This window comes from Sitophilus oryzae, unplaced genomic scaffold (assembly GCF_002938485.1).
Source record: "Sitophilus oryzae breed Bouriz unplaced genomic scaffold, Soryzae_2.0 scaffold_1063_pilon_pilon, whole genome shotgun sequence".
Taxonomy (NCBI): Eukaryota; Metazoa; Arthropoda; class Insecta; order Coleoptera; family Curculionidae; genus Sitophilus; species Sitophilus oryzae.
Window position 1 is genome coordinate 1,627,790 of NW_022145686.1, and position 27,118 is coordinate 1,654,907.

The 27,118-nt window shown below is 33.2% G+C and overlaps 1 protein-coding gene across 3 annotated transcripts; it reads right to left on the bottom strand.

Moving 5' to 3' along the window:
* Positions 1–115: 115 nt before the first annotated feature.
* On the bottom strand, positions 116–25,322 carry LOC115878857 (sterol O-acyltransferase 1). 3 transcript variants are annotated; one of them, XM_030895478.1, is made up of 7 exons: positions 16,729–17,003; positions 16,551–16,669; positions 16,329–16,496; positions 4,899–5,047; positions 4,138–4,277; positions 3,480–3,640; positions 116–893 (listed from the first exon to the last, which is right to left on the bottom strand). In XM_030895478.1, the coding sequence occupies exons 2-7, from the start codon at positions 16,631–16,633 to the stop codon at positions 185–187; spliced, it is 1,410 nt and encodes a 469-aa protein (XP_030751338.1). In that variant the 5' UTR covers positions 16,634–16,669; positions 16,729–17,003; the 3' UTR covers positions 116–184. The 3 variants fall into 3 exon arrangements, with proteins under 3 accessions (XP_030751338.1, XP_030751346.1, XP_030751348.1); XM_030895486.1 differs by lacking the exons at positions 16,329–16,496; positions 16,551–16,669; positions 16,729–17,003 and adding exons at positions 23,355–23,516; positions 25,165–25,322; XM_030895488.1 differs by lacking the exons at positions 16,329–16,496; positions 16,551–16,669; positions 16,729–17,003 and adding an exon at positions 25,165–25,322.
* Positions 25,323–27,118: the final 1,796 nt, after the last annotated feature.

A 27,118-nucleotide genomic window follows, 5' to 3' on the forward strand; every position in this document is an offset into this window, starting at 1 on the left:
ATTGAGAACTTTGCTTATAACGGACCGTTTCCGCCGGTCCCATGAGGTTCGTTATAACCTTAGATTAAGAATGTTATAACCGAACATTACTGTATTGCGGAAAAATAATTTAAACTTAATGAAAAAAAAAACAATATATTAATTTAAACATACAGATAATAAACTTATTATAATAAAATCACTTTTAAATAATACAGTTACAAGTGAACAATCGAGGCACGATAAAATCTTTCAAAGTTGAATTTTCAGCAGTCGGTACGTTTTGTCTAACGTAGAACTCCATCGAGTACAAACTCACTAACCATCCAGACCCCAAGGCCATGATATACCAAAACATTATATTAACGAAACTGTGGTTGGGAGTCCGTAGGAATGTTAAACAACTACCGGTAAATAAGAACACTAGAAACAAAGCTGGGAAGAAGAACCCGAACATGTAGGTCAAAACCCATTCGTGCACGACAGCCGAAATAAAAAACACTAAAACTTTGGCGAAGGTTTTGTTTCCGGGCATTAATATTTCGTAACAGTCTTTATAAATGTACGTGTATAACCAATCGGACACCACTATGTTCCATGTTCGGAAATAGACGGAATAATTCGTAGATGTCCACCAATCTTTGTAGAATTCTCTGTCACCAAACATAAGTAGTTCTCCAACTAGGTTCTGTACGACATGTAGAACGACGTAGAAGGCCACCAACATGAACAGTAGTCCAATGGTACCGTGGTCGCACATGATCAAGAAGAGTTCGCTGGTTGAGTAGTGTCTTAGGCCGATGTCTTTATGCGATGGGATTACGAATCGTTCTAGTAGAAAGGCGTAGTAGAATATTACTCCCACGACTTCTAAGGTCCAAGAGAATATGAAGTCCCAACGGATTGTTTTGCTCCTAGAAGAAAGAAATTTATTAATTTATATCTGAAAATATACTAAATCAATACAAAATATTGTTTTTGCTTAATATTGGGACAACTAATACACAGCTCGGGATCTCTACTACCAAACTACAGGTCGCACAACGCTCATTGGAACGAAATATGCTGGGAATAACCAAGAAAGGCGCTAAAAGAATAGAGTGGTTACAACAAAAGACCCAGGTAATAGATGTCATCCACAGAATCAAATCCCACAAGTGGCAATTGGCAGGACACTTGAGAAAGACAACAGATGGGCCACAAAAATTACAGCACGGTGCCCACGAGGAATCAAGAGATCTAGAGGAAGACCAAACTTGAGATGGGACCATGATATTAGGAAATTAGCAGGGATAACTAGGGCCCTTATAGCCAATAATAGACAACAATGGGCCCAACTACAAACAGAGTAGGGGAGGTCGGGGCATGATGACGAACGGGGCAAGATGACGAAGTACTGATTTAAAGAAAACTGTACATCCTAAAAATCCCATTTATTTTTCTATAAATGCCTTTAGGTGTATAATACGTCGGGTTACACATAGATGGAGCTATCACTTTTTCAGCGGGTTTAAAAAATCATAACCGCTTTTCACACCTGTTAGATGTAAACATCCAGCTCCAGAAAATAAGCAATTTCGCAGGTTTAAAGAAAAATAGAAGCCCCTTTCATAGTTAATCTTGATTATTGTGAACATTTTAAATATTAGACGGTAAGATACAACCTAATTTCACTTAATTAATATTTTAATTTTTGCTGTTTCTTAAAAAATGTTTCCTGGGGCAAGTTGACGGAGGCAAGATGATGAATTCGTCAACGGAGCTACGTTCCACCCTTTTTATTTTTGGAGGAGTTAGGATGCGACCAGATCTTTTAAATGGATATCCTCCAAACTCTGGTGGTATAGCTCAACCCAGTAGATGGATGAATACAGAAGCCTTTGTCCTATGCCTTAAACATTTCGTGAAATTTGTTCGCCCAAACAAAGAGATACCCGTATTGTTGATCGTTGACAATCACTCGTCTCACACTTCACTGGAAGCTATCAATTATTGTAGGGATAATGGAGTACCCACCGCCTACAACCGTTGGATGTTGGTTTTTTTGGAGCTCTCAAAACTTTCTATAACCGGACTTGTGATAACTATTTGATAAAGAAGTTGGTCAGTTGTTCGGGCAAGCTTATCTAAGGGCTGCAACTGTAGGAACAGCCATAAAAAGTTTTCCCGCTTGCGGCATTGAGTCTTGTAATTGCAAAATCTTTGGAGATGCCGATTTTGCCCCTTCTATGGTGAGTGAAAGGCACCTAACTGCAGAACACGAGTTCTTAAGCAGTGACGATGAACCACTAGCAGTTCCTGGGTTTTCAGGCTCAAACAGAATTGATCTAGCCAAAACGAAAAACAATGAAATACAAGATGGTAAACCACCGCCGCGAAAAGCTTGTTAATTTAATTCTCCCAGGACCCTCAGGATTGAATAAAATGGATTCTGCAAAGAATAAAAACTATGAAACACCAGATGCTGAACCCCCATTGCTTTCCAAAAAAAATCAGCAGGCAAGGTCAATGAATTTGTCTCTTCTTGAACCTTCAGGCCTACAGCAAAAAAATCCTGCAAAAAACAATGAAGCACAAGCTCTTGGTACTATAAGTTCATCCAGCTCCAGTCAAACAGTCTCTAATGTTGATAGTCGAGTTACACTACTTGAAATGAGACCCTTTCCCAAATATACACGTCCCATAAAAACTACCAAAAGAATTAAACAAAGGGCTTCTCTCATCATCTCACCACCCAACAGGAAAGGAAAAACAGTGAAAAAACTTAAAAGAAATTAAAAGAAGGAAGGTTGATTCTGTGAAAGTCAAGAGAAAGGTATTTCAAGAAAATCGTGAAAAGCAGGTAGGAAAGAAGAAGAAAACTAATGACATTTTTGTCCTGGCTGCCAGTAATCCTATATTGAGCCTCCTACAGAAGACTGGATTCCACTGTAACACGTGCGAGAGTTGGTGGCACGAGTCGTGCACAGTCTACGAAAAAGATGGCACATATACCTGCGACATTTGTTTATAATCGTCATCTTGCCCCTATAGGCTCCTTATCTTACCCCGGTACTGGGGTAAGTTGACGAAAATGCACTTTTTTGTTTTTTTCTTTATATTTTTTCAAGAGTACACTTTTATTTTGTTTTTTATATTTTATTATGTACCTGAATAAATGTACTAACAGATGAAATGGGATCTTTTTTTTAAACCCGTTAGTTCGTGTTTTGGAGCCTTTTGTATTTTACTTCGCCAACTTGCCCCGATCTCCCCTATCTAAATATGTGAGATAGGCTACACCATAATTGGAAATGGCTGAATAAGCTGAAAATGATGATGATGATAAGACATGAAACTTATGTTTAATTAGAGGTGATCGATAAAATAAAATAAAATGTAAGAAATGGTGTAAACGTTGTGTATATCTGTAGTCAACAATGCTTAGATGAAATTTTATCTACACAAATAAATCGAAGAGTGCACTCAGTTTACAAACACCCTTTATGATATTTGCTTACTTTGGATATGCATCTTTGTAAACTGCTGTAGGGGCAAATAGAAAATAAATATAATGCGATAAACTTGCAAGCTTGAAACTGTTTTCGCTTTGTGGCTTAAAGTTTATAACTTTTTCAGCATTACTTCTTATAAAGGCGTGAGTCTTCATTAGCAGTCTCGTCTAAAAAATATTCAATTTATTACTATTTAATAATTTACTTATATACAACATATCAAACGTTATGATTAAAAATGTTTAAATCTTTAAAACATATACCAAAATCATACTTATAATACTTTTTAAAATTTATACTATCTTGAATATTTCAATACTAGTGTTAAACGTCTATTTCTATTTAAAATTATGTGGCAAAGTTAGATAAATATTCAGCTTAAATATACAATATGAAATATGATCGAAAAAAAACCGGCGTCAGTCATGGTTATGAAATGAAGATTGCTGTCATTTTATATGTAAAGTTATATGGGGAATGTCATCGATCGTCATTTCTAAGCCAACTGTCCAACGCTGTTTTTTTAGCACTCGTATTTAACATTTATGTAATTATTTTAAAACCAAAGGCAAATCTAACATTAAGAAGACAGTTTGTCTAGTTTTTTTAAGGATTGCCAATTATTCAGTACGTTTTTTAGTAATTATTTAATTTTATACTTTACCTGTTCCAGACATATTATGGCTGACGATGCTATAGGCATATTTAAATGTCTCACTATAAACGATACTGCTCGAAAATGGAGTAGGTAGTAGATAGGTACAGCAGAGAACCAGATATTGTCCCATATTTTTAAATTCCTGGCTAAATTAGGTTAAATTAGACAAATAACTACGTAACATTATGTATATTATGTATTATGGATTGATATAAACTTAAAGAAAATCAATATTTTTAATTAACATTATTTGCAGTTAAATAATTTTTTTTTCGTTGTTTTTTTCCATCAATACTCTTACTTAGTTGCGTTCAGACTGCAATATTATTTGTGTTGGCCTACTTAGTAGTTACCAATAAAGGAATAAGAACATTAATCTTTATTGGTTTCGTTTCGTACTTATGTTGTACATTGTGATACATTCATAATACATTCATAATTTAAGGTTTGCATTTAACTAGAACGAAACCTTTTTTTATCACAAATATCCAAAATGTTTTAAAATTCTGAAATTAAGTGACTGACAACTGAAATGATAATTTTCAAAAATAATATTTTCAATTAAATTGATGAAAGTGAATTGTGATGTGAACTAATAGATACTTAATTGTTCTATATCAGAATTGTGATGTTACTAATAGATACTTAATTGTTCTATATCAGATAATCACTTATGAGAAAATAAGGGAATGTATAGAATATATCTTTCTGCATTCTTGTATTGTTTTAAAATAATGTAAAAATCAATATCTTTTTATTCAACTTACATTTTGGAAATATTCTTATCCGTATATCAGCCCAAAGGTGAAAACAGAAATAACACAGTATGGAGAAAATGTTTAATACTATCCATATGGCAATCACCATACCAAATTTTCCAAAACCTTGTGATATAACTCCTAAGCCCACTTTAACTCTAAAAATGAGAAATATTTTATATTAAAAATAATTTCAATTCAAATCGACTTAGTTGCTTTTTCAAAATGCCAACAACTTGAACTACTTCAAATAATAAAGGCAATAAAAAACGCTGCTAAGGCTATCAAAATGTTGATCTAAGAACAATTTGACGTTTATACTATTACGTCAAAAGCAACTTTTTTCCAACGCCTACCATGACTTCACTGAATCATCGTTTCTTGTTCACTGTTATTAATATCTTAATTATTAGATATTAATACATCTGGTATTATGGTATTCTGGTATTTCGTCGATTTTAAAATAAACTAGCTGTTTTTATCTTATTTTTTGTTAGAATGGGCATAAAGGGCTACTGATACCGTATTGTAAAAATAAGGTAATTAAAGGCTTATTTTTTGGTATTTATTATAATTTGGTAATATTTTCGGTTTGAAAGAAGATATCAAGATGCGATTTTCGCTGACTTTTTAAGCTTTTACTACTCTTTCCGATCAGCTAAAATTGCATATACTATTGCATTTAATTTTTTTGAAAAAACGCGCAATGTTTGTTAAATTGTAAGACAACGCCCCCTAGCGTCTATGTTTAAAAGTTTATTATTATTGTTTATATCGTATAATATAGAGTAAGAAACGCTCTTTTACGAGCCCTCGTTTGTTGGATTCTAATCATCCAGTCCAGAGTTATTAATATTTAAATAAAAAGAGATCTAACCTTCCCCCACCACTTTATTTTGGTAGATAGAGGAAAATGACTCTAACAAAAAATATTCAAAATTTACTAGATATTATGAAGCTATTCCTTATAGTACACCTTATCTAGGCAAAATTGTGAAAAAACTCCATTTTCTTATTTTTTTGTTGTAGTTGCGCCCCGTAGCGGTCGTTCTACAAACTTGAAAATAATTTCCAGCAATTTCTCATAGCCTCTTTAGTTATAAATATTTTTTTCCGCAGCCCCTAGGGCTAATACTTTCCGAGATACAGCCGAGAGCTATTCGTAGTGGGACACCCGGTACATGTAGACATGTAGTGCTATTATTTTTTAGGCTTTGATTTGTTTATTAGTTTCTAAATTGTAAAGAACCGTTCATAAAACATTCTGTTTTTTTATAAGTTTTAATCATAATAGAATAAGAATACCATGCCAACTAAGTGAAATTTGTCAAAAAAGATAAGAATTTGCTATAACTTAGTAAGTTTTCGAAAAAAAAACGTATTATAGCTTTTATCGCTGCAATGCTTTAAAAGTTACTCTTTTTATGAGGTCATGGCCAACTATGGTTTACATTTAAAAAAAAACATATGTTTGTGTCATATGTCAAAAATAGGCTTTAGAGAAAAGCCTCATTTCATTAAGGATGTGATTATCTACAACTTTTATCTGAAAACTTTTTGTCTAAAATAGACTATAATGGAATTTGGGAGCATTTATAAAACAGCTAAAATTGTTTCTTTTTTCGAAATATCTAGTAAGCCATACACTTTTTCAAAAACTCGAAAGACGCATATTTATTACTCCACAAAACTGCAATTATTTTCTCATTTAATCGACTCTCTATATCCTGTAGTTTCCGAAATACCCTTTCTAGATTTTTCAAAATATTATATTAAATTCATTTTTTACACAAAGTTTTGAGAATTTGAGGAGAGCTGATAAGAAAAATACGTGTTCGAACTTAAGTTTTATCATCAATTTGCTGCAAAAACTCATTATATCAATAATTGTTCATTTATTATAATAATTTACTATGCAAAAACTATGATTGAAAGCACATTTTCTTCTTCTTGCAATAGCAAGTGTCCCTGTGTATAAAACAGCTATTTAAGTCTATTCTTATCTAGTCAATCTTTTTGGTATACTGCCAGACGTTCCAAACTTTTACAGAAATTTAAACTATATTAATATTCTTGTTTAATATCAATAGAAAACTAATATAGTTTTTGAAATATACTATATCTAACTAGACATGGAAAGACTACTTTACATTTAAAAATATTCAGACCTCTGACCTCAAACTCTAATACAGTACAGTAGGTATTGTTTGCTTAGTAGGAAATTGGTAGAAGGCCAATAGCAGGACAGGCATATATTATATCAAGTTGTTCTTTCGGGCATATGGGAAATTGAAGTGTAACATCTCAAATTATATGTAGTAAATGCTACTATATGTATGTATAATCCGGTCGAGATATTAAACCCGTGAGTTTTTTTAGAGGGCCTTTTTATGATTCTAAATAATTTTTCAGGTGCTGACGTTGAAATTGAGCGTGGAAGTCACTTCGAAAATCTTGGCGTTTGGTCGCTACATTAAATTATACCCAGCAGAAAAAAAATAACGGTGTAAATAAAAATAAGATGATTCCTCTCAGAAACGGTAAGTAGCTAAACGACCAGTGAAGCCTCTACGGATAGAGCTAGTGGAGCTCTATATTCGCTCCATTTAAACTGTTTCGAAAATGAACAGTTTCCGAGATATTTACTTAGAAAAATTTCGATTGTCGATTTTCTGGAATAGCCCTTTAATAAAAATCTATTTTTTTAGTTATTAACTTTTTCCACTTTTCTCACCTGGTGCTGTTAGAAGACGTTAATGTAAGAATTCTAAATGCAATTTGACCCCATTTTAGGTTATGTTGTATTTTTAAAAATTGCCGAAAATTAAAAAATTATTTTTATTTTTTTTTACCCAAATTTAACTAATCAAACTGCATCGATCCACGCACAAATATCTTTTAAATCGGAATATGTGAAAAAAGCTCGATTTTGGCAGGGACATTTTTTTGAAAATTTTGCTTTTTCAACTTTTTTTTAATATCTACCAAACCCTTCAATTCTAAGAAACAATTTTTGCATCCTCGGATATAAGACTGATGGGATGGGGCCCTCCCATGGCCTATTTTTCATTTCTTAGATCTTCATAAGGACTCGTTGAAAACGAGTTAAAGTTGAAATTTTGCCAATATCGAAAAATGCAAATATCTCGGAAACGGTAAGTAGCTAAACGACCAGTGAAGCCTCTACGGATAGAGCTAGTGGAGCTCTTAATCGCCCCAATAAAAAAAAAATTCTTCGAAAATTTCCAAAAATGTTCCCAGCCAAAATCGAGCTTTCTTTACTTATTCCTATTTGAAAGATTTTTGGGCGGATCGATACAGATTGATTATTTAAATTTTTTACTATACTGGGTGAGAAAAAAAAATAAAAACCGATTTTTTAATTTGCGGCAATTTTTTTAAAATACAACATAGGGGATTAAATTGCGTTTAGAACTCTTACATTAACGTCTTCTATAGTAACAGTATCAGGTGAGAAAAGTGGAATAAGCTAACCTAACTAAAAAAAATCGATTTTTTTTAAAGGGGTGTATCCAGAAATCGACAATCGAAATCTTTCTAACTAAATATCTCGGAAACTGTGCATTTTCGAAACACAGTTTAAATGGGGCGAATATTGAGCTACACTAGCCCTATCCGTAGAAGCCTCTCTGGTCGTTTAGCTACTTTACCGTTTTCGAGAGGAAACATTTTTATTTACACCTTTATTTTTTTTGTGCTGGTATAATTTATGTAGCGACCAAACCCCAAATTTTTCGAAGTGACTTCCACGCTTATTTTCAACGTTAACAACTTAAAAATGATTTAGAATCATAAAAAATAGACCCCTTCTAAAACACACAGATTTTGGTAGCTCGACCGGACTAATAATAATTATTATTAATTATAAAAAAAGGTTATTGCGATAATGATTGTCTAAAATTATAAAAATATACATATAGTTAGTCAAATATTGGATGATAAGTTTAATGTTTAGTAGACAGTATGATATTCACCGAGGTTTAATTTGTATCTGCTGCCCGTTTTACATTTGTATAGTCTGCGAAAAAATTTCGTTTTTATTTTTATGACTATACAACCCAGGGTGCTCAGGCCGTCTATTCTCTCCACACGTTTCGGGCCTGAGTGGTTTCTTTCCAGTTTTTGACGCCCAGAGTTTGGTGGTTTGGCCAAGATCCCCAGTCAAGGTCTTTACGGATCTAATCACGCCTTAGGCGTTCAAGTGGTCTTTTGTTGTTATAGGGGTTTCATTCAGACCATTTTGATTAGTCTTCAGTCATTGTTCCCCTGAACATGTCCTAGCTATCTTAGTCTGCTTGATTTAATTTCCAGTACTATACTTGCGCTATTATACTATAATTTATTGTACTAAATGCATAAGATGTGTATTGTGTGAAGAGGGGGTGGCAATATTTATATACCCCGCTGGCAAGCGAAATCTTGGGTCGGCGTTTAAATGTATAGGAGTGAATCGCTATGGCAATTACTGTTCCATTCCCGCAGTTGTGCAGCTTGGAACTGTTCAAGAACGCGCGATACTCTCACTCCATTTAATTGAGTCATAAAGTTCAGAACTTGTTCAGAACTGTTCCGCGCCATATGGAGGCACCAGGCTATCGCGCACAGCTCCTTTCAAAACCGTTCTCGAGTAGCCCAGGGCGTAAAGCTCTGGAACATTAAATTCGCGAAAGGAGGACAGCAAATCTAGTAAGTCGGAGAGAGCAAAAATACGAAGTATTTATTACATAATCACTTAATCTGACGCTAGATTCCATGCGCTTGGGAAAATACTTGCCTTCTGTCTTTATTTAGTGCATCTTATTTTACTAAGCGTATTGACCCCACTCTTCGTACACACGAAAATCGGCTGACCCGACAAACGTTGTTTCGCCATAGGAACAGCAGTCATTTTAATTCACGGGGTTGAAAATTTCTGAATTACTAATATCGCTATTAAAAAATAGGGGCTGATGGTAGAAGGGCAAAAATTTGCGGTTGTATGTATTTTTTTAATGCCACATCATAACAAGATAAAAATAATAAAAAAAATCTGTGTGGTAATGATCCTGATAAAGTCCCCCCGCCCCCCTAGTATATACCTAGATAAGACATAACCAACTTCATTAGCGGGGAATAGGTACATTGTACTAGTGCAAATTTATGAATTACATAATTGCTAACTAGCACTCATTAAGCTAATACAGCTATAAATTTTTGTAACACGTGGGGAAATTAAATTACAAACAGTGTAATCCGGGGGGCTAGTTTTGAAATAATTATCTATATCAGGATGTTAATTCTAATATAATTTTGGTACGTGCTAGCAAACGGTTCATTCTAGGAAAAATACAATTAAACTGACAAATTTTAATCAATTATTGAATTTTTAAAATGTTTTTAGCGACATGTAAACAGGGAAGTACACTCTTTTAGAGAGGGTTATCAAAAAATCGAATTTCTATAAAAAATGTAATTTATATGAAAGAGAGAGAATATGGTTTTATTTAATATATTGACAGGCAGTTGATTTTTTTATCAAAATGGTAATTTTCAAATTGGTTTGTGTATTTAGAGCCACTCGAGAATTTTGATAATACGAATTTATTCCTTAGTTTATGGCACTTTTTTCTTTAATTATTTTATACAAAGTCCGCATTAAGGTTGATACTCACCATACCTTCCTGATCAGCTATCTTCCGTTTACATAAAATATTATATCATGTAAATGAATAGGACAATGCACACTATCCGTTCCGTTTCTCTTCCGTTCCATATCCTTTCCATCCATACATTTTTTTAGCGGACGAACTGAAGCGTATCGGAAACAGCGTTGTCAAGTTCTTACATTTGTACCAGCTCTGTTAATATTTTGCTGATATTTATTGATTCTTTCACCTCTTTCATCTTTCGAAGTTATATAATATATAACGTCAATACAATAAAAAATACAGAACGGATATGGAATGAAAACGGAAGGTATAATGAGAATCAACCTTCATAAGGAACTTTTTTTATTTATTAACTTAGATGAAATTTGACTTTAGCTATAGTTTCTGCTTTAATTTCTATTAAAAATAAGATCAGAAAATCGTGCCTGTTGCTCTCGGGTATCTGTCAAATTTGACATTTAAAGTAATAAATGGCTAAAAATTGGTTTTTATGTGCCTACATAACTTCTCATACAGCACATCAAATCATATTTACGATGTGTTTACATTATTAGATGTAGACACAGGGTGACACAATTCCCCCGATGTAAATATGCTACGTTTACACATTGTAGTTCAACACGTATGCACAAAGGTTAAACGTCCGCCTCACAATGTAGCCACAGTATAGCATTTACGTATACACAAAGTCAGGGATACACAGTGTGCCGTAGGATACACAGTGCTTATGTATTACGTTTAAACTATGTTTACACATTGCAGTTGTGACTACCGCGTGTATACGTATGCATTTTGCTTCGTACATACATACATCTTGTGCTAGATAAAACTACTTCTTATGAACGAATTTAGGAAATAATACAAGTTTTGATGCCTAACTTTTCGTTCTTTTTAAGAAATATTTATTCAATGATACAAATTATATCTTTTTAGAACGAAAATTAGGAAGGCAAAACTTTGTATTTTCCAAGAGAAGTAGTCTTAAAATTGTTCCATTTTTGTTTTGTATTAAATGTACCATTTTTCTTCCATAAAATGGATTCAGTGGTTAAAAAATAAAATTCTTATATTTCTTTATATCATGGAACGCAATAGCGCAAATAACACAATAATAATAATTATTTACACTGCAGAAACCAGAAGTAAGAAAACACTGTAAAAGAACAGAATTTGTATCAAAATGTATTAAAAATATAAGTACCTAGTATAACAACATACTAAAATGGTAAACACTGGTATATCGCCACGATTTGGTGGACCTCGTTTAGTCATTTTTCTCCTCTTTTCCCTCCAAGCAGTTGGTTTATTAGCATACTCATTCATCGAGCACTCTGTTGGACTTTGTTGTATTTTATTTCCAGATTAACAATTTCACCCTTAAATTTTATATGAAACTGATTATTGAATATTAAACATATCTGTATATTGATCCATCAATAACTTACCGAATATCAGTGTAAGAAGTTCTTTGCAGTGTTTAAATCTTTCTTTCTCTGGTCCATTTAGATTTTTATTATTTCTAAATTAAAAAAAATTATATTGCAGAGCTAACTCAGCTAACCTCTTTATCATTATACGAGAATATTTGGAGTGTTCATTCATTGGAGTCAAAATTTGGTAAAATGGGTATCGAGTAAGGGACGATTCGCTGCTATAATATTAATAATACTCTTAGGAAGGTGTAACAAGGTAATTAAAAACTTGTACTTACCTTAAAATCTCTTTTAAACTACACACAAACAGAACATTTATATAGAGCTTCCGAATGATAAAACAATAATGGCTGCTAGCCACACACATACCACTCCTAGAAAGGAGAAAGGAGAGAGGACACATAAGATACACTTGGTCGGTGTATCTACGCTGAGGCCATCCGCGCATGCGCACACCTTCATTTCATGCTAGAATGTAGACACAACAGTACACTATTACAAAGTGTCTATATAGATATTTATATTATGTGTATACGTCACATTTTTACAAGGAGTGTACTATAGGCACAACTATGATACGAAGTATCACACATACATATGACTTATACATTGTATGTCTCATATACCGACGTCAGGTTTCATCATTTTAATAATTATTTGTTACGTTACAAAAAACTCTTTAGAACCTTGAGTGCATACGGTATACAACTAGTAAACACTGTATCACACAATTCTGTCAATATAAACCTGCGTGTATCTCATATGTATATGTTAGAACTAGATGAACACTTAGGTTCACTTTAACATATGTTGTTTCTCATGTGTCTCCCTTGTAGAAACGTAATTTCATTTGGACGTGCTATATGGGTTAATGTGACAAGAATCATTCTTTGTAAGTCAGCTTCAGAGAAACATTCTTTTTTTCCTCAAAAGTTATGCGCGGTGGCGTTTTTTAAGGGACAAAAAATGTAGTAAATACTAGAAGGACTATTTACGAAATAAAAATCAATCGTCGCGCGTCGGTGGAGTCGGAAAATATTTTTACGAAAATTTATGCAAGGGTGGAGGCACTTACCAAAATATAGCCTCACCAAGTCTCGTTCAAATCGAAGTAGCGGTTCTTAAAATATATTAAAAAATGTTTTATTTTTTTTTAAAGTTTCATTTAAAAAAAACATTTTAAAACATAAGTACTGTACGCGTCAGGCATCTGTAGCTCCTAGAATAAAAAATAAAACTTGGGAACTTAGTTTAAAGGCAAACGTAAAGTATGTACTAGGATGTTTTTCACGAAAATATTTTAACTTCTATAGGTTGGCTCAAAAAAGTATGAGTGGATCGGATTATTTTTTTTAAATAGAACACCCTGTATATTATTGCATTTGTGGCTTCCTTTCTAGATCACTTTACGCAATGCTATGATATGAGTAAATATATTTCGATAGTTTCAGAGATATTAAAATTAAAAAAATTGGCGGCGGGAGGCACGTATAGCCGCCCATACTAAAATATGTTAATATCTCGAAAACTGCGACTTTGTCTGATTTTGACGTTATAACAAATTTTGTTGCAAATATTATTCCTAATCTTAAATTGAAAACCGCGTTTCGCTAGCTACTGTAATTTTGGAGTTACGACTTTTTTAAATTTTTAACCCCCTCCCATACCCCCTTACCAACCCCCACCCCCACCAAAAACTAATGGCCAGATTCTCGGGTGCCACAATATTTTTGTGCCAAATTTGGTTAAAATCAGTTCAGCGGTTTTTGAGTTATCGTGTTACAGACGGCAGACGGACGGACGGACGGACGGACAGACAGACAGACAGACAGACAGACAGACAGACAGACAGACAGACAGACAGACAGACAGACAGACAGACAGACAGACAGACAGACAGACAGACCTATTGGTATGGTCGGCTAAAAAAGATAAAAAAATTAAAAAAAAACTTAGAAAAAAATTCTTGGGGATAGTGGTCTGAAGGCAAAAATTAATAATAATAACTAATTAATTTTTCCTTTCTATGTCATTTTTTTTATAAATGTCTATAATCATGACTGTTTAAGAGGTTTTTTTTAACACAGCCTTTCTTAAAAAAAACAAAGAAAAATCATTTAATTCTTGTACCTATTTATAATATATTTTTTAAAGAAGGTTGTAAAATTGGTATGTATATATTTTTTATTTAATTATTAATATCTCTGAAATTATTATTATACAGGGTTGTTCACCACATACGACACGGAGTATTGTAGCAAAACGATGAGATTTTTACAAATTGTAAGTTTTGGGTTCGATGAAGGACTATTAGAGGTACAATTTAAAAATAATTTTACAAGATACAGAGTGTCCCAAATAAGTAAAAAATATCAAAGTTGTATTTTTTTAAACGGAACACCCTGTATATTATTACATTTTTAGTTTCTACGATTAAAATAAAGGTAAATTTGATTACGATTTATTATACTTAAACCTTACCGTTTTTGAAATATTTTCAATTTTGTGAAATTGCAGTAAACATTTTAAGGCTTCATTTCTTCAAGGGTATCAAAGTTTTTAATACTAAATATTTACTGTAGTTTATTTACTGATCAGTTATTGTGTTGCAATAATAAAAATAATACTACCTTATACAGAATGTCTAAAAATTTATTTTAAATAATTATTAGCTTCAAACGGCAATAACTTGTTTAATTTAAATGGAACACCCTGTATATTTTACCAGAATCAGATGCACAATTTAATTGTCTATCAAATTATATTTACCATTTTTTACCTATCTCTTTAAGTTTCCGTAGAAAATTTATTTTCTTGTAATTTAGAACTTATTTATCAATATATCCATGGACTATTGACATTTTAGATTATTTTTAAAGATGTATCAAATTTTTAAAGAGTACAGATACTAATATTGTCGATATAATTCGTTTATTTCATTAAAAAATAAAAAAAAACTGTTCAAATATTTGTTAAAGAGGACCAATTAATATGATCCAGTATTCAAACTACATTAACTGACTGTTTGCATTGATTAATAATAATTGCTCCAAATACTAAAAAACTGAATTTTGTATGGGCATTAGACAGTGTGATAAAAAGTAACACCTTAAAAATGATATTTCATTTTTTAATAAATGCTTATTTATAACAACAGAGACTTTAATTTGATAACTTATTATTATATTGATTTCTGACTCAAATCCACATTTATTTATAATAATTTATTAACGAACACAATTAAGTATGTAATTAATTAGTATATGGGCGGAAATAATGGTGTTATATTTAATTAATGGTATACTCTTTTATAAAGATTTAAATAGTTTTCTTTTTGCATACAAGTGAAGTCTGTACATTTTGTACATTTGTTTCTTTAAAAACAATCTAAAATGTCAATATTCCATGGATATATTGATAAATGAGGTCTAAATTATAAGAAAATGCATTTTCTACGAAAACTTGAAGGGATAGGTAAAAAATGGTATAATACAATTTGATAGACAATTTAATTGTGCATCTGATTCTCCTAAAATATACAGGGCATTCTATTTAAATTAAAGAAGTTATTGCCGTTTGAAGCTAATAATTATTTAAAATAAATTTTTAGACACTCTGTATAAGGTAGTATTATTTTTATTATTGCAACACAATAACTGATCAATAAATAAACTTCATTAAATATTTAGTATTAAAAACATTGATACCCTTGGAGAAATGAAGCTTTAAAATTTTTACTGCAATTTCACAAAATTGAAAATATTTCAGAAACGGTAAGGTTTAAGTATAATAAACCTTAATCAAATTTACCCTTATTTTAATCGTAGAAACTAAAAATGTAATAATATACAGGGTGTTCCATTTAAAAAAATACAACTTTGATATTTTTTATTTATTTGGGACACTCTGTATCTTGTAAAAATATTTTTAAATTGTAGCTCTAATAGTCCTTCAACGAACCCCAAACTTACAATTTGTAAAAATCTCATCGTTTAGCTACAATACTCCGTGTCGTATGTGGTAAACAACCTTGTATATATTATCTATTATATTATTATCTCTGGAATATATTTACTGATACCTTAGGATTATGTAAACTGATCTGAAAGGTAAAGAAATCTAACTAAACCAAAAATGCAAAAATATACAGGGTATTCAATTTAAAAAAAATCATCCCGATCCACTCAAAATATTTTCCTGAAATAAATCCTATACCTTCGTCCTGTACATAGGTACTTTAGATTTGCACTAAATTTTCAAGTTTTTTATTCTAGGAGCTACAGATGCCCGATGGTCGACGCACTATTGCCGGACCCTGTATAAAAAAATCAACTTACTCTCCTTTTTTAACATAATCATGGACACAGGTATTTACAAACAATCCTATCAACGACGCAATGAATATATGTTTCACCACTTTTATATGAGGATTATCAAAAAGAATAGTTAATAATGATTCCTTCACTTGAAACTGTTTAACCGGCAACACTTTTTTCTTTCTGAAGCTTAAAATGACGAATATTATTAATCTCGAAAATATAGTCGCATAAAATTATTACCTGCCATTCTGTACACCTGAATTTGAAGATTTAACACTATTTGATTTAGTACTTTGATCACTTTGTTCACTATTTGTTGACATGGTAATATAAAATAAATAAGACTAGTTTTGTTCACTCTAAAAAGAAGTTTAAAAAGTGTTCTCGGATTATAATACAGGAAACTAAAACGACTCACCCAGACAGTATAAAAATATCACAGAACTGATATATTTGAAGTCATATTTTATTGTTTACTATTTTGAATCACACAAACATTACGATACATTTTAGGCGGTTAATAGCTGTATTTAGTAATTTAGAGATAAGTACCGGGAAGATATGGATGTACTCGTACGATTTTCTAATCAATTTTATTACTGTAGCGCGAGGATGCGTTGAATAGTGACACTACACTGAATCAAATGCGGCGACAGGAAAAATAAAGTGGCTAAATCAGACTTGAATCGTTCTGAATAATTTTTCTTTTTTATTCAAGTTATTGTTAAATTTTGCGCATGCTTTCTCCCTTATTCTTTTCTTCTTTATTGGCGTAAGTGGATTAGGAATGTTTTTACTTTAACCTTTGGTCAATATTTACGAACTTATTTTGGTATGCTTGATCTTTCATCCGTATACAGTAGTTGGGATAAATCTAATTTTTATTCTTCTTGTGTATAACTTTATACAGGGTGTTTCAAAAAGCATGTGCCATTCAGATTCCTCACGTAAAAAGGAGGTTTATTTTTCATATCAACATAGGGTCCGATTCTGCTTTGCTTTGTAGCTACAGGGTGTTAAAGTCTTAATAATCTTTCTATATGTTATAATTTTCTTGCAAGTACTTGAAGTGATTCGAATGAAGTTGAGGGTAAAAGTTACTATAAGTAATTTTAATGCTAAAAAAGTGTCGATAAATTAACCAGGGACGTGCACTGGAATCTTCTTTTCTCATAAAGAAACATGTGCGTCACTGACTTTTTTCTTTTGATGTCAAAATTGTGTAGGCCGTTTAATGCCAATTAATAGTTATCTCTTGATATTTTGAAGAATTCGGCCTCCTTGATGAGATAAACGGAATTTTATTAACACAATTAATAAAATTAAAAGAAAACTAAAATTAATAAATTATATATTTTACCTAATTTATTATTAAGTATTATTACTATTAGTTATTTTATTACTATTACTCCAATATGTAGCAATTTCAAATAAAAAAATAATAGTATTTAAGATAATTAAAAAAATCTCATTTTAAAAAGTTTTAACATCCTCTGTAACTCTAAAACTATGCATTTCCATATCCATGTATATAGGAACTTGACTTTTTTCTTTGATGGAACCATGATATTAAGAAATTAGCAGGAATAACTTGGGCCTGCATAGCCAAGCATTTAAAAAATGTGAGAGAGGCTACACCATAATTGGAAATGGTGAAATAAGCCGAAAATTATGATGATAATTCTCTATGATATCGAGACTTTTCTCCAATGTTCTTTTCTCTAAGATCTGATGGCAAGAATGCAAAATAATTTACTGTACCTCCCACAATCACTGGTAGCTCTACGTAAAAAAGTTCAGGTGGCAGAATAAAGGTAGGAGAATAATACCCCAAGAAGAGATTAACAACCTTATCTAATCCATGCCGTGACAACTTCATGTGTCAGAAAATATATAAAAGACAGGAGATATGAATGTTAGGTATATTATTACGAGTTTTATGAAATGTTTCAGATATTAATTCTAATCACTAACTACTTAGTGGGAGGCCAACATGTTACTATCCCAAGCAGCATTTGGACGTCGGGACAACGTCGTGTCACGCGACTAAACGTCGGGGCGCAACGTCGGCACAACCTCGTGCCAACCCTAGTCTGCACTACTTTGGAGAATAATTTTTGGGTCGAAACGACGTTGGATACCGACGTTGGCTAGAAGCCTAATTTAGTACAAATTGCAACGTTGTTTAAAATCCTAATTCACAGAAATACAAAACTAATATGGCGTCTAAGTCGCGTTTTATCCTAAATTGGGATAATTATAGTAAAAATATTATTTTTATGATTTAGTTAGAGACATATGACAGATGGCAGTGAAAGAAAACAATACAAAAGTATTTAAGTGTGGAGGATGTTTTGAGATCATAATTATTGAAACACTTTAACCGACTCTGTAACTCATTACCCAAGGCAAAAAAGTTAAACGCAAACAACTTTATTGATAAATGTATTGTTTCTACTTTAAAAAATACTAATGGGCCTTAAAATTAAAGAAGTTTTAAAAATTTTCTTGAATTTTTTTTTAGTAAAATGAGAATAATTTATTCGCAGTCGAAAAAATTGTTTCCGCGTGTTTTTAGGGTCAAATATTTCAAGTTAATGTATTCAAAAAGCAGGAATTGCTATTTTAGGAACGAAACATTTTCTTATTTAACAACATGGCGGCTTTCACTTTGTTGTTTTGGAGATTAAGATGGAGTAGTTCGAGTAGTCGCATACTGGACTAATAAAGTCGCAGTTCGGCCTTAACAAGTAGTATACTAGTCGCAAGATTATCTAATTTAGTCATCCTAGAGTCTAGCTTGTGCCGCCCTCTATAATATAAATAAACGAGGGAGTGGATAAACTATCGGTAATATATGTCGATGTATATTTAAATTTAGTTTTATATGTACCTTTCTTATGTCCCATTTTAATTAAGTTTTTTTATAAAAACAAAAACAGCACTGAACTGTCTGACTGAACAGAACAATGAAGTGAAGATTTAAAATTTAAGGTTATGGTTCAATACAGTTGCAAAAAGGTAGTGACTCGACGTCCTACCAACGTAAGAATAAGGAAATCTAAACAACGTTGGAATTAGTAAAACAGACGACGTTTGCATAACGTTGGAATAGGTCCTGAAACTGACGTCGGAAAACTCTATATTGTCCAACGTTGTAACTACGTTGTCCGAATCACCTAAAGATCACTTAAGCAAAAAAAGGTTACAAGACAACGTTTATTCGACGTCGCAGAAGCTTCTACTTTGCTGTAGTACTAGTCCAACGTCGGCACAACGTTATAAAAACGTTTAAATTTATTTTAATACCCAAGGTAGGGAGCTAACTATTTTTTGGAACTAACCCAACGCTGTGTTTAGTAAACATGTGGTCGCAAGTCGTGAAAATGCTACTTGGGTATAGATAGGGTTGTCAACCGTCCTCTATTCCAATGAACAGTCCTCTTTTTGATCTCGCTGTCCTCTTTTGTCTCACGTAATGAGAAAATCCTCTTTTTAACAATCGAAGCTCAAAATCTAAATTGTATAGGCCATCAAAATTGAATAGGCCGCTTAATTCCAATTAAAAGTTATCTCTTGATATTTTCTCCAATTCGGCCTCTCTCATGATATAAACGAAATTTTATTAATCACAATTAATAAAATTAAGAATAAAATTAATAAATTATAAATGTTTTACATAATTTATTATTAAACATTTTTACTATTAGTTATTATTACTATTTGTACAACCTAGAGCAATTTCAAATAAAAAAATAATGGTATTTAAGCTTATTATTATTTAAGGTATTTTAGATTACAAAAAAACTAATTTTAAAATGTTATAACATCCTGTAACTCTATAATTATGCATTTCCATGTTTATAGGAAATTTTTTATGAGGAATCAATGAGTACTTATTTAAAACTTTTGCAAGTTAATGCTATTAGGTTGTAATTAGACTGCATGGCATGATTCGAAGGCCCATTAAATCGGACGATTTTTTCGCCATTGAGGATGTAGTTTCATAGTGTACAAAATACCATGAAAAGATGTGGCTCGAAGAGAACATTTCGAGTTTCAGCTTCCTAACCTCCCTAACCTCCTCCTACCAACCATCTGGAGAAGAGCGAAAGTCATCTTCATACCCAAAATAGGCAAAACTGACTGGGCTAACCCCAAATCGCTTAGGCCTATTAGTCTCACATCGTTCGTATTAAAAACGATGGAGAAAGTAGTGGACAATCATATTAGAGTAAATCATCTACAGGTTAAACCACTGCACGATAGTCAGCATGCATATAGAGCTGGCAGATCCACAGAAATTGTTCTGTACCAGTTAACTGAGCTAATACAGGCAAGCCTCGATAGCAAAGAAACAGCACTTTGTGCCTTCTTGGACATTGCAGGGGCGTTTGACAATATACCTCACAAGGTGGTCAAGCGATCTTTTGAAACAAGAGGGGTGAACAGTACGATAATTCGCTGGTTTTGGGAAATGCTCTCAACACGAACAGTAGAGGCTGAGATAGGTACCAAAACTGTAGTTGTTAAAACAACGCAAGGAACTCCACAAGGTGGAGAGACCTCCCCCCTACTGTGGAGCTTGGTAGTGGATGAACTGCGGGAAGAATTAACTCTAGCGGGAATACACTGCATAGGGTATGCAGATGACATAGTCATCATTGCACGGGGGAAACATGAAGGCACCCTATGTGATATTATCCAAAGAGGACTCCGCATCACTGAGAGGTGGTGCAGGACTGTCGGGCTGAGTGTTAACTCAGATAAATCCGCAGTAGTGCCATTCACCAGAAAGCGAAGTTTGAAAAACTTGAAAAGAATCCATCTAGATGGAAAGGAAATACTGCCATCACAGGAAGTAAACTGCCATCACAGGAAGTAAACTGCCATCACAGGGAATAACCGCGGATATTAAATTTCTCTGGAACAGGCATATTAAGAACATTACCAGCAAAGCCATAAAGACTCTCATGATATGCAGAAGACTTGCGGGAAATAGGTAGGGCTGCGCCCCTAACATTTTGCGCTGGATGTATACCATGATAGTAAGACCCATGATTACTTATGGAGCAGGTGCTTGGTATACAAAACTAGAGCAACGTACAGCAAGGCAAAACCTGTGCAAAGTACAGAGACTGGCATGTATTTGCATCACAGGTGCCATGAGAACATGTCCAACAGCAGCAATGGAGGTCATTCTAGACCCAACACCACTGCATATTGTCGTCGGTAGTTATGCCAATGCGACAATTATTAGAATGGTCATTGACGGAAACAGTACTGGGAGAATTTTCAGGTCAGGGGCTTGGAACACCCTCAAAAAGAAAATTCCACTTCTCCAACTCCCAGTGGATGACATACCAAGAATTTACAACTTTGAGAAACACCTTACTGTAGTATTGAGTAATAAAAAGGATTGGAAGAAAGAAACGCTTACTCAGCATATGAAAGACCATACCATCACGTGGGATACTGATGCTTCCAAAACCAAAGTAGGGACAGAGATAGGAGTATTTTGGCCGAAAACTAAATACTCCGAACCAATGGGCACCTACCCTCGTATCCTTCAGGCAGAAATTTACGCTATCGGAAGATGCGTACAATTTATCTTAGATAGGAACTATCGAAAACTGGAAATTGCCATCCTATCCGATAGTCAAGCAGCAGTTAATGCGATCAACTCAGTAACCATCAAATCGAAGTTGGTGAAAGAATGCCTAGAGAAGCTCAACAAATTAGGCAAAGAAAATAAAGTCCTCCTACTCTGGGTGCCTGCTCACCAAGGGATAGAAGGCAATGAAAAAACAAAATGATATAGCTAGAAAAGGAGCGAATACTCCACTATCTGGACCAGAACCGTTCTGTTTTCCAAACGGAAACCAACTGAAAGCGGATATGAAGAATCTGGAAGACTCCATCCGTAACTTGGAATGGGTGTCCTCCAACGGTCTAAGACACTCGAAAAAGTTCCTCAGAACTTACGACCGAGAAAAATCAAAGGTTTTCCTTGACTTAAATAAAAACAATCTTCGGATTGTTACGGGGTTTCTAACAGGACACTGTCTCCTCAACGAACACCTCAGCAGGCTGAAACTGAGAAACAACGGCGAATGCAGATTTTGTGGGGGAAATGGGGAAACACTAGAACACCTTATCACTGAGTGTACCGAGACGACGACCATTCGTGCCAACCTTGGTACGTCTGATATCGAGGATGGAGAGCTGGCCTCTGTGGAGCCGTCTCAGGGCTTTTGTTAAAGCCCTGAGACTGTATAATGAGTTATAACTCGTTATAACTCAAGAAAGGGGAACACACAATAGATCTATAAGGTCGCGGTGATTAACTCCCCTCCTAAACCTTCTACATTCTACATTGAGCCCCCTAGCTTACATAGGGCCCGAGTTGCGACGCTTCGTCGTAACCTCCGCTCGTTACCACTTTTCCTGACGCTTAGCTCGTGTGTCACGACGTTGAATTTTTACTCCCAATACGCGTAAAGAAGTTTCACTTCAAAATTGCATGTTTATTTTTTGAAATTTGATGCCCTCTAACATACAAATGAAACATTTTGCATAGGGGTAATTTTAGTCCAGTGAACTTATTTTGATTCCAAAAAAATATGTAATAGTAATAAAATGACCGCTAGGTCAACTATGACGCTATTTTTTTTCGATCGCATTATCGTATTTCATTAGGTAGTAATTGAAAACAGATAAACATACGAGGTCATTAACGACGATGTCCTTTGCCTTGACAACTATACATCATCTGATTTTCTTTTATTTATACTGTTATCACTAACAATGTCAAGTGTCAACGAATATCATTAACAGTGTCAAAAATATCAACACTCAGTAAGTCATATTGTTCTAGTATATTGTACAGGGTGTTTCAAAAAACATGTGCCATATCTCGTAGGGAGATTCCTCACGTAAAAAAAATATTTTTTATATCAACATAGGTCCAACGTAAAATTATTTTAAATGATAAAAAGCATTTTTTGGAAATTACCCAACTAAAATAAATATAAATCAACTTACTTTCCTTTTTCAACATAGTCGTGGACATAGGTATTTACAAACAATCCGACCAATGACGCAATGAATACATGTTTCACCACTTTTATATGGGGATTATCAAAAAGTGTAGTTAATAAGGAATCTCTAACTTGAAATTCTTTAACCGGCAACACTTTCTTCTTTCTGAAGCATACACGCATTGATGACTATAGGATTGGTGCATTTCAGTTGATTTTCAACAAATTTCGACCGCAGAGCTTCAACGGCGGAAATCAGAAATTATCAGTTCAATTTTTATCACACACAATCTATTTCACGCCGCTGCACTATGGGGTATAACCAAAACCTGGCCAATAATATTTTTCTTTTTTTTGCATTCTTCCGCCTTTTAAAACGTGAGAAAATAAAAAAATTGCTTCAAATTTTAATACATACCTAGCGTTTTTTTATTGACAAGATTAAGATTGAATTATATAATATAAATACATAAGTTTATTCAGGGGTTCCTCATCATTCAATAACATGTCAATACTCGAGGGAGTGATTCCTCAGGTCATTTTATGGAGAAAAGTTCCAATAAACATACGTCCAAAAATGCATTGTTTCTAAGATACAGGGTGTTGAAAGTGAAAAACACTACATTTTTATTCGATTAAAAAAAATGTAACTGCCAAACTCGCAAAAATTAGCAAAATTTCTTATCAAGGCCTTCTAAAGGAATACTTACGCTACAAAACCACCCAGATTGATATACTTGATAAGGTTCGATTACATACTGAAAGTTTACATAAACATTCTGTTATAAATGAAATAATATGTCTATTATTAACTAGCAGATTAATATTCTTCTAACTACAAAAAAACAGTTATACTAAAGAGTAATACTAAACAAGTCTTTCTTCAACCCCTCCATACTAATATAAGATCAATAAAAGATAGCGATTAGTAAGAAAAACTAAGATAATTATTATTAATTAAATTTTCTAAAAGCACAGCGATACACAACCCGTCTATTCGAAGAACAATTTGTGATTGGCGCGGAGTGTAACACGGCATGTCATTGACCCCTACCACCCACCCTCAAATACTTTCATGTTTATACAAATAATTCCTGGTATCAGTTGTTTGATATCTTGAATTTAGATTTTTGAATATTGGCCAACTTTTTGAGTTAAATACCCTTTAGTGCGCCGCGCCGGCCGCGCTGGCATAATAGTGATTATAATATATTAAATTAGAATTATGTACTTTTTAAAAAAAAATCGTTATAGCCGAAATAGCCCCAACTGTGCCCCACTAGCAAAACCGGTGATTAAAACTATGCTCGCTAACGTACTTGAACTCAACGTAACGCTTGAACTCATCTAAAAGGTTTTTTTTAACTGAAATAATAATTTATAACAATACAAGTTCAAATTAATCTGTTCAAAAATCAAAATATTTACTTTTTTATTTTTATTTTAAGAATTTTCACAAATTATACTTCCTAACACTTTTAGAATAATTAAATAATAAATTTTTCGTATATTCGCTGTTTAAACCCGTGTATTTGTATATATCCTAGTTTCATAGTTTATTCCGTCTTTTTATGAAGATCCTTGGTCACTTCATGAAGCGTCGCGTCGCTTAGGTTAGGAGTTTAGTTATGTTATTAACGGTTAGTTTTTTTCATTAAGTGACTAGGATCTTCATAAAAAGGCGGAATACACTATGAGACTACGACATATATGTTAGATATTTACGATATTCTCTGATGATAGCAGGGGGCATCGGCGGAAAATGCACCAAGCCTATAGTTTAACTCGAAAATATATTTGAATGAAATTATTACCTGCCATTCTGTGCACCTGAATTTGAAGATTTAACATTATTTGATTCATTACTTTCATCACTTTGTTCACTATTTGTTGACATGGTAATATCATAAAATATATAACACTGGTTTTGTTCACTGTAAAAAAAATTGAAAAAGTTGCTTACTATTTTGAATCATGCATTGTGAAATTTTACTAACCTATTAATAATAAAATCGATTCTGAGTCAGAGTATATTATGTACATGTACCAGCGATAACGAAAAAAAAATAGAATTCAATTGTTCCTTAGGTAATACGTGCTTTTCGACCGTTATATAATTATTCTAAATGCGTTTGGAAGTATAATTTGTGAAAATTCTGAAAATAAAAATAAAAAAGGAAATATTATGATATCTTCAGAAGGTCCCAGTCTACCCATTTTCCCCACAGAATCTGCATTCGCCGTTTTCCCTTAGCTTCATTCTGCTGAGGTGTTCATTGACGAGACAATAAATAATTGAGGAAGCAATATAAAAACTGTCTTTGATTTTTATTGGTCGTAAGTCCTTAGAAATTTCTTCGAGTGTTTTAGACCTTTGGAGGATTTCCATTCCAGGTTACGGATGGAGTCTTCCAAGTTCTTGAGTTCCGCTGTTAGTTGGTTTCCGCTTGGAAAGCAGAACGCTTCGGGTCTAGTTAGTGGAGTATTCGCTGGTTTTCGCGCTAGATCACACACATTTGCCTTCTCATTACCTGTAGGAGGGCTTGGTTTTCTTTGCCTAATTTGTTCAGCTTCTTTATACATTCTTTGACCAACTTTGAATTGATTGATACTGAGTTTTAGATCGATTTCTGATCGCTTTTAACGATGCTTAACTAACAGATAAGATGGCTATTTCTTGTCTCCGATAGTTCCTATCTTAGATAAGTTGTACGCATCTCTCCATAGCGTCGATTTCTGCCTGTAGAATGCTAAGGTAGAGGTGCCCATTGGTTCGGAGTATTTAGTTCTCGACCCAAATACTCCGATCCCTGTCCCTGCATTGGTTTTAGCGAGTGTTTCTCTTTTCCAATTGTTGGCTTGTTCTTTGAGTTGAACTCCTCCAACTGCTGCCATATAAGTATACTTATATGGATGCCGCGCGCGTCTCATTTGTACGCTACTTGTATCGTACTAACTGTTTCATCCAAGTGGAGTTGGCATATGATATGTCATTCTTTTCAGAGTGTCGAATAAAGTTTTTAAAAATGAAAAGTTGTAATTTCCGGTTAAACGGGAAGTAACCGAAAACAATCGAATAATTGAATACGTCAACCAGTATTGATTTATGTCATATTTTTAGTTTATTTGGTAACTGACGTATTAAATCTCGTTTTTTATGAAGAAATAAAAAAGTTATAGGAGCGAGCCACCTTTGAGAAACACCCGGTATTATACAGGGTAGCGCCTCTCATACGCCGCGGAAGCTCCAAGGAGAACGGTAGTTTCTATCGAAATGAAATTTTGACAGCATATGTAAGTTAACTGAAAGCATTTTATAAAAATATATAGAATTATACAGGGTGTCCCCAAAAAAAGTTACACATCAAAGTTGTGTTTTTTCTAATGGAATACCCTATATATTAATTGATTTTCGGATTCTAGGAAAAAATTGAGTTTTATTAAAGAATTTTTTTTTTAGAATTTAGAATGAGTGGGAGGGGGTTAATCACTTCGACCTTACAGATCCATTGTGTCTCCCTTTCTTGAATCATAACTCATCATACAGTCCCAGGGCTTTGACAAAATTTTTATTAAAGAAGCATATACCTAAACTCTAAGAATTTCGACATATTTCACATTTTCTGAAAATGAAGAGTAAAGTTTAAATTTCGATAACAGCTACCTAAATTTTAGTTGACCTTGTATGGCCTGATATTTAATTACAATGACCATTGTATATTAAACCAAATTGAAATTTGACCCGAAAAGTTATACAGGGTGAGAAAA

What these genes read in the sequence shown, in the direction of transcription:
- LOC115878857 (XM_030895478.1), bottom strand. Translation starts at nt 16,633, where the DNA reads ATGTCAACAAATAGTGAACAAAGTGATCAAAGTACTAAATCAAATAGT. An exon ending in CCATAATATGTCTGGAACAG is followed by an intron (nt 3,641 to 4,137) that starts GTAAAGTATAAA and finishes AATATTTTTTAG; the next exon opens with ACGAGACTGCTAATGAAGAC. An exon ending in TACAAAGATGCATATCCAAA is followed by an intron (nt 894 to 3,479) that starts GTAAGCAAATAT and finishes TCTTTCTTCTAG; the next exon opens with GAGCAAAACAATCCGTTGGG.